The sequence below is a fragment of the Mirounga angustirostris genome, unplaced genomic scaffold, assembly GCF_029215605.1.
Source record: "Mirounga angustirostris isolate CCGP_5_RB_7025 unplaced genomic scaffold, mMirAng1.0.hap1 SCAF_13, whole genome shotgun sequence".
In the NCBI taxonomy this organism is placed as follows: domain Eukaryota; kingdom Metazoa; phylum Chordata; class Mammalia; order Carnivora; family Phocidae; genus Mirounga; species Mirounga angustirostris.
In genome coordinates, this window is record NW_026991721.1 from 96,429,965 (window position 1) to 96,438,472 (window position 8,508).

The 8,508-nt window shown below is 45.5% G+C and overlaps 1 protein-coding gene across 7 annotated transcripts in view; it reads right to left on the reverse strand.

Annotated features, from left to right (window-relative positions):
* The window catches only part of RNF214 (ring finger protein 214), a 50,352-nt gene extending 41,861 nt beyond the window's left edge, over window positions 1-8,491 (reverse strand). For 4 of the 7 annotated variants that reach the window (XM_064577397.1, XM_064577396.1, XM_064577395.1 and 1 more), the window contains exons 1-4: window positions 7,914-8,491; window positions 6,240-6,358; window positions 3,465-3,975; window positions 2,696-2,755 (exon numbers count right to left, since the gene is read on the reverse strand). In XM_064577397.1, coding sequence (XP_064433467.1) covers window positions 2,696-2,755; window positions 3,465-3,975; window positions 6,240-6,358; window positions 7,914-8,186 — 963 coding nt within the window. In that variant the 5' untranslated portion in view covers window positions 8,187-8,491. The remainder of the gene's footprint in view (window positions 1-2,695; window positions 2,756-3,464; window positions 3,976-6,239; window positions 6,359-7,913) is intronic. The other 3 variants (XM_064577399.1, XM_064577398.1, XM_064577394.1) reach the window with 2 other exon arrangements.
* Window positions 8,492-8,508: the final 17 nt, after the last annotated feature.

Here is an 8,508-nt window from a genome sequence, read left to right on the forward strand (position 1 = left end):
AGATCCGCTAAAGAGGTCTGGGGAGCATGGTATTCAGACTGGGCAAATCAGCAAGCTCTCATGTAAAGCAAGAGTAGAAGAAAGGCTTCTGAGGACCACAGTTCAGCTCTGCCTGCCCATATCCGTAAATCAAGAAAAGTGATGGCTACCTTTCAAAGGGATGCTAAAACTTAAGAGACGTTCAATTTAAAACACATTTGGTATAAGGCAGCCCATGTAAAATTTAAACCAAGAGCATTCAACTGAACTTAATCATTAAAAGATAACTATTTTCAAAGAAAAGACAGGTTTTAGAAGTGAATGAAGGAAAACTTATTACATTATGATAATAAAAACTAAGTTTTCAAGATGGGACTTCGGCAGAGCACCTGGGTGACACAGTCGGTTAAGCGTCCGACTCTTGGTTTCAGCTTAGGTCATGATCTCAGGGTCGTGAGATCCAGCCCCACATAGGGCTCTGTTCTCAGCACAGCTTGGGATTCTCTCTCCCTCTCCCTCTGCCCCTCCCGCTTGTGCTCTCTATCTAAAATAAATAAATAAATCTGGAAAAAAAAAAAAATGGGACTTTAGCTCTGAGATAAGCTAGTCCTTAGACCAGGTGCTGAAATGTGACTAAGGCCCCTGATGACTCTCCAGTCTCACGTCTTTACAGGGATTCTGAACCTGAGATCTATGGATGGGCCTCAGGGGTCTCTGAACTCTCTGAAATAGGGGGATGTGGGAGGGAGGATAAATTTTTCTGAGATGAGAATTAAAGTTTTCAAAAGATTCCAAAAGAGGACTTTAACCCAAGAAAAGCTAAAGAAAGGTTAAGAACCAATATATTCAACTGGTAGAAAAGAGGAATCTTTACTTTCTTCAGCATAGGTCTTTCCCTTTATTTCCTTGTGGTACTTTCTCTGTCTACAATGCTTCTTTAGGACAACACAGGCCAGGGGAAAACACCACTAGTCTCATGGAAAGAAGTCTCAAGGTACATACTATTAGTACATACAAAAAGATAACTGAAAAGCTATATAGTAAACTACTTGATCCATAGCATCTCATCTTAACAAGCCAAAGTTACTATTTCATCAGTGTCTAATTGGCTCCAAGGACCAGAAGGTACAATTTCAAATGCAGCCAGTGGGAAATTACCATAAATGCACAAAAAGGGAAACAAAACAGGAGCCAAGTTTCTTCTATTGCCACCAAACTTAACACCTGCCTAGTTCCACTGCCTTTTTAAAAGCATGTGGGCCTACACTGTATGTTAACTAGAATTTAAAGGAAATTTTGAAAAAATAAAATAAAATAAAATAAAATAAAGGCATGTGGGCCATCCCAGTACCCAAAAGAATACAGCCACATAAAACATAATCCTGGGCCTATTTTGGCCCAATGACTTGCTAGTTTCCACTCCTGCATCAGACTGATGCTAAAGCTTATTTATAACTTAGTTGCCCCCGCTTGGATTGCTACTGTCATCAGAACCCCACCATAGAACTATGCGGACAAAATAATGTGCTTAGAGTAAGTATTCAAGAAAAGGTCAATCACCCCCCCTTCCCTGGGACTTCTCTTCTAGCTTGGTTTTCACCCAGCACAACTCCATCAGCTTGCTCATCTCTAGGATCTTTTTACCTGCCTATTATATGAGTAACCCCGAGTTGCTATCCTGTATTTAAAAAACTTTATTCACTTCATCTGGTTAATGTACTCCCATAACTTCCTTCCTTCCATCTGCTCCTCAATTTCTTCAACTTGACCAAATATCCACTTTCTTATCTGGTTGCTATAAGCACTTTCTCTCTCACTCAGTTAACACATATTACCCTAAAAACCTCTTCCTGATGCTAGGGTGCCTTTCCCAGCATCATCCTTCCTCTCAAAAAATATAAACTTTGATATCCATATTCTTAAGGGTGGAAGTTTCTGCCATGAGATACCAGAGATAGATCAAAGAGACCATTTTAACAAAGATAAATGTGCAGCTCACTAGGTTTTAAAACCTAATTACTAGGAATAAAAGGGAAGACAGGACTCAACAGTACAGCAGAAAAAGACCTGAAAGCTCAACACTCTGAGCAGAGCACCACAGAAAAGGGTCTGAGCGCCTGACAAACAGCGTCTGGAATGATAGAGAGAAGGAGAACCCCACTGTGTTGTGACTTCATTATTCTGTATTTGGATTATTGTATTTACTTCTCAGGATCACATTTTCAAAGCAACAATGATAAGATGGAACCTGTCCAGGCGGAAAAGTAACCAGGGTGATGGAAGGGCTGGAAAATGTATCCTATGAAGAAAAGAAGAATGTTATAAATGTCTGGGAATGTTTTTTTCTGTAAAGATTCGACTTGAGGGGTAAGAGGAAGCGGCATAAAAAAACTTCAATTATACACAGGGCCAACAAGTAAAGGAAGATTTGGATTTAGTCTATATGGCTCAGGAGAGCACTCTAACAAGTATGAGAGGTGCTATCCTCACCTACGAACAAGATGTAACAATAAGAGCTCTTTTTCAAAGGCAACAGGCTGCTTTATGAGTAGTAAGCTTCCCATCTCTGGAAGTGATCAAGTAGAAAGAAGTTAGCTGACCATCTGTTAGGGATTTGAAAAGGAGATTCCTGCACCTTTTCCAGCTGAGATGATATGACTCTAGATAGTCTTAGTTAACGGTCTAGTATATTCACTGTGACAGTTTAAGTACTCACCAGATTCTTTTCAATATCTTGATCTGTGTTTACCTCTGAATCGGCTGTCTTAAAGTCAGTCTATAAAGAAAGAAACAATTATATTCAGAACTGTTCAGAGACATTTTAAAAGGCAAAATTACTCTTTCGTAATTTTACAAGGAAATCTGTCACAAGTAACTAAGCAGCTGAATTTCTGCATTCCCCTTTTTGGCTTCTGAACAAGAGAAGAACTGTAAGTCTGGCAAACAGACACTGACATGTATATTGCATCGAACATTATCCCACAAAAGAACCTGAACAAGACCCAAGAACTGCCAGAGAGACAGCCTCAAGTGTGAAATAAGAATTTCACCCCCTACAACCTATTGTGCCCATCCTTCCTCCTACAACAAAGCACACCAAGCACTAGGAGGCAGGATACACTGTACTTCTTAAGATGTAGGTCAGAGAATTAACAAGGATTCCTCCTGCAAGGACAAAGATGGGAAATATGAATGCTAATGACCTACACTCATCAATTAGTCAGTGAAAGAGCTTATATGTAGGTCATAAAGTTCCTAGTCACCACGATGAGACCCTGACACCTGGCTTTATTATTTACTGAACACTGGAAGGATGACATCCCACAGCACGGCATGAAAATCGTATGACAGTTGCCAATAAAAAAACGAGAGACAGAGTAGTTCTCCACCACCTTCCTATGAAGAAAGGTCTCCTACCCTTGATAAATATATAAATAAATAAATAGCCCAAATGCCATTTTAGTAGTAGAAACTGGATACTCGACCTGTACGGCAATGTTCTGAGAAAGCTTCAGGGAAGAGCTATCCTGATCATCATCCTGATCCACTCTGACTCCTTCAACCCCATTTGCTGGAGGCACCACAGGTCGGAAATCCAAGCCTGTGTCCCTGCTACCTTCCTTTAGGATGGAGGCTGGTGGGGATTTCTCTTCAGAACAATTCCCGGAGGCAAGCTGCTTTGTATGGCACCCTGCCTTAAGAGACCGAGTGACGGGATGGAGGCTCTCCCGGAGGCATGTGTCCCCCTCCTCTCCTGCTGTGTTGGCCACGTCCTTCAAATCAGACTGAGACCCACCGCCAGAAAGACAAAGGGCTGTGGCTAGCAAGTTTTCTCCTAAAACCGCCCGGTGCGCTGCTGAAGTGTCACCTGCTGATGAACCAGGATTCTGCTCTGGGTGTTCCAAATGGACATTTCTGTTATTCTCCTTGGTTATCGTTTGGCTACTTACACTCGACAGAGGTGAGTTCTTGTGCTTCTGTGCAGGGTCTTTGGGGCTATCAAAAACATAAGATAAAAAGTTTCTCTCTTCACCCAATCTTAAGGAAGATTAAATACATAGTATCTTCAACATAATGACTAGAAGAACAAAACCAGACTACATTAAGCCCCTCAAATTATCAGAATGACGTGGAACTTAGTCTTTGTCCAGCGATTTTGACCCACATGCAGGGAGTAGAGCTTGCTGGTTAGAACCTGGGTGCTGGAGACAGACATTTCCTGTCGGGTGACCATAAATAAACACACATAAATGACTCTGATGAGCCCCAAATTTCCGAGGTCCAATTTGAATAATTTTGGAGAATGTCAATGAAATAGCCTGCTGCTCGTTAGAGTATTTTCATTTAGTTAGCTGTACTGACTTAGTTACACCTCATGTTCTAACAAATAAAATATTAATTTAGAAAAAATATTTTTATTCCACTCTCACGTTTCACAAAAATAATTTTCATTCAAATTCTTCATACAGATCTTTGACCAGAACCACCTCTTAAGTTCCTCGACAGTTTTCCAGAGCACAGCATCCCCACTTCAGGGTGTCTGAGGTACAGACACTGAATTCGAAACTGAAGCTGTCAGTAGAAATTTTACCCCAGACAAATACATACACATGTATAAACACTGGAATAGTTGTTTTGTCGTTTGTCACAGCCACTTAATGTATTGCTTTTTGAAGAGATCTTTAAAACCTATTTACAGTGATATCTAACATTTACAACAGTACGCCTCCCACCCAGGAAAAATGACTACATCTGTGCTAAATTTCTTTGCCCCTTCTTTTTTTAAAAAACTGATTCTGTCAATTGATGCCCTTAAGTACCCCAAGCCAGCAACGACTGAGGCTTTAGGTCACGGTGCCTTCCTTTCCTCAATAGCACATGCTGTTCAAAATAAAACAACCAAGAGTGTCTTTGGGATATGAACACCTTTATAAACACCTCTAGCTAATTCCTTGCTGAGAGTTACCTGGGAAAGCGGGGGAGACACTTAAATTATTGATTTGGCATAGACAGTAGAGTACCTGGGTGTAAATCCTGACTCTGCTATTTACCACGTAAATGACTCTCGGTAACTTAATTAATTTCATTTGTAAAACAGAAATATGACCCACCTACTAGGACTGTTGTGAGGATGACATGAAATCATGCATCTGAAGTATTTAGTACACAGCCTGGCACAGTAAATATTCAGTAAACCCTAGCTGCCATTATTGTTAGTGGGAATATGTGGCTGACTCTACTTATAAAATGAAGATCCAGGTTGATGGTTAGGCTTACTTAACATTTTTCCCCATTACCCCTTCGCCAACAAATCTCTCTTCATTTAAACCAGTATTTAGGAGGTACTACAGAGTTGGACAAGCGTGGGTTCACACCCTGACTCCAATGTAGCTTGGCAACCCTGGGCAAGTTACTAACCTCTCTGTGTCTCAATTTCCTCACCTAAAAATGGGAATAAAAATATTAGCACCTCCCTCCTGCGACTGTTATGAGGATTAAACGCGTTAATACATATAAAACTATTAGTACGGTATTATCTATTATATTAGGTCCTAGGTACTCTAGAAAAGAGTTGAGGTGGAATATACAGTCAATTTAGTACAACACTGTACATAGCTATGTGTTAAGCACTGTAAGATGCAAGGTTGGGCAACCATAACTCAGCCCTCAAGAGTTGAGAGAGGAGGCAAAATATCTATGTGAAGCAGTAAACCATACTAACGAAGCTATCTGTTTATCTGGAGATAATACAGATACACATATATCTGTGTGTATGTATGAATATGTATGTGCTTTATGTATGTATATGTATACACATCTATAAGTCTATGTAATACAGAACACATTAATATACAGGTATGATATATAATATCATTATAATATACATAATCATAACATAAACGTATAGGTATCGTAGGTATAGACATAGATATTATATCATAAATATACAATTAAATGAACATATGTAGCCCATGTAAAAAAGGGTGGGGAAATATTAGCATTTTCAGAAGAGTTTGACCCCCTGTATTCATTCTATTGACTCAACAAACACTCAGCATGCCTGCTAAGTGCCGGACGCTGTGTTTGGTACCACAAATACACACACGGATCAGACAGTCCCTACCTTTAAAAAGCTTACTCTCATGCATTACTACTCACTAGAGCCCAAAAGAGGAAAACCCATCTATGCTTCCATAAGAAGCCATCTCAAAAGCCCCTTGCCCAAATGAAATCTTCCCAGTCAAGGATGCGCACATTACCTTAGACCATCTGGGAGACCTTCGTCTGATTTGGAAGCACATAAACTAGAAGAGGATTCTGGAGGATTGGGGGCATTGGACACCACACCAGCTACCTCGGACGCCGCTGCCATCATGCTCTGTACATTCAGAAACAAATTACAGGCTGCAAGTTTCCAAATTTTAATACAAGTGTATCTTTCCCCCTCAGAACGTCCATACCACAGAGTTATTCCAGGAAAGCAACACAGAGAAAAAGTTGGGTCCTAGGAGAAAATACTTAAACAAGAGTTTTGTGTAGCAAGGTATTAAAAGAGCCACTGGGCACAAGAGGCCCAAGTGGACATTGATCCTAGGAAATCACCGTATTTATATAAATATCTAGGAGTCTGAGCAAAGCTTTTCCACTTTTGGCAGAGATGCGGTCATTTAAAACAGACTACAGCCTGTGAGAATCTTCCAATCGGTCCACATACCTACTTTACCTAATATTATTTACAAAGAATGTATTTGGGGGCCCCAATAATCCACAACATCTTACACATTTTAAATCATTAAAAGCATTATCTGTTCATTTAAGTGAAGTGTTTTGGAGGTGTTCGAATGTGAGAAGAAAAACCATACTATGCTGGGCAATCGGAGCATCTTTTACTGTCAGCGTGCTCCCCACAGATGGGAAATGTTCGAGAATCACTGACTGAGAAAAATACAGACTCTTCAAAGTTACTGCAGGGGTGCAGAAGAGTACAAGAATCTTGGGTACTCCACTAAGAGAAAGAGAAGCTGAGAAACAGGGTAATCCAAGTCAGGGAATCAGGACTGACGCCTTTCTTGGATCAAAAGGTCATCCTTTGTGTGGCAGGACAAACTCACGGCCCTCTACGGTGAAGACAAAGCGGGGGGGGGGGGGGGGGGAAAGAATGTGGGGGGGGCCGAAGGGTGTAACATAGGGTTAAAGTTCTTGTTTTTATTTTAATAGCAACACAGATATTCACACACACACACACACACCCCGCCCCACCGCCCGGAACCTTCAAGCTCGCACTGGGCAAGTATGGAGACCGGGCTCTGTCAACACTTCAGTCACAGGCCAGGGAACCCCGCTGTGCCTCAGTTTCCCCCATTATACAAAGCTCCTAGGAGAAAATGGGCCCAAATCGCCATTACTGCTCCCTCGGGTGCAAACATTCTGCCCCGACGGAGCCCAGGGTCGGGGGTCCTCGGTGCCCGGCAAACGGAACCGCAGGGCACGGGTCCTACGTGAGACTCCGCCACTACAGCCCAAGGGTGAGCGGGGCAGGTACGTCGGGCTGCAGGCTGCGGCGCGGGGTGGGAAGTCGAACGTATCAAGGGAATCCCTGCGGCGACCGGCAGCGAGGCGGCGACGCCGGGAGCGACGGGTGCTTGGGGGAGAACGGGGCACGGCCGCGAAAGGGACAATGGGGGAAGCGGCGCCGGGTGGCCACGGCCGCCTCAACCGGGCACCGCTAAGTCCGCCGCCTCCTCGGGCCGGAGCCCCCTGCACCTCTCCGTCGCCCCCCCGCCCACCGCGCTGCCGGCGCCGTCCCGTTCCTAGGCCGGGACCCCCGCCCCGTCCGCACGGGCCCCCTCCACTCCCCCCCGCCTCGACCCCCCCGCCCCGGCCCCGGCCCCCGGCGTCGCAGCCCCCTCCCCGCACGCCCGCCCCGCACACACCTCCCGCGCCGCGCCCCCGGGAGGCAGTGGGGGAGGGACGGGACGCACCTGAGCGGGCGGAGCGGGGGGAGGGGGCGGCCGAGCCTCGGGGGGAGGGGTCGAGCGCCGGCCCGCGCGCCGCACCTCCCACTTCCGGCGGCGCGAGAGGAGCGGGCGAGGCTCGGCCGGGAGGGGAGCGGCCGCGACGGCACCTCGCCGCCCCCGACGGCGCCCTCTGGCGGCCAGCGCCGGCACCGTGACGGAGCCGCGGACTCCGCGGTAGCCCCCTAACATACGAGGGGACCCTCCCGGGGATGCGGGGAGGAAGAGAGGCGACGGCGAGAAGGAAGGAGACCCGGCGGAGGGAGGAGCCCCTCTGGGAAGGTCCCAGGGAGAGTCGGGGCCATGGCGATCAGAGAGAGAAGAGGAACGAGGTGTTTTTAAAAGGTCGCAACCGAGACGCCCTTTCCAGAGGACGCCATGAAGGGCAAGATCGTCCCTCCGGGCAGGGCCCCCGTTGAGGACGCCCCGACCACTCGGGGCGGTGGGGCCAGGCGAGCGGAGCCCACCACGCCCTCACGCCCCTCTCTCGGCGGAGGATGCCCGGAGCGGGCGG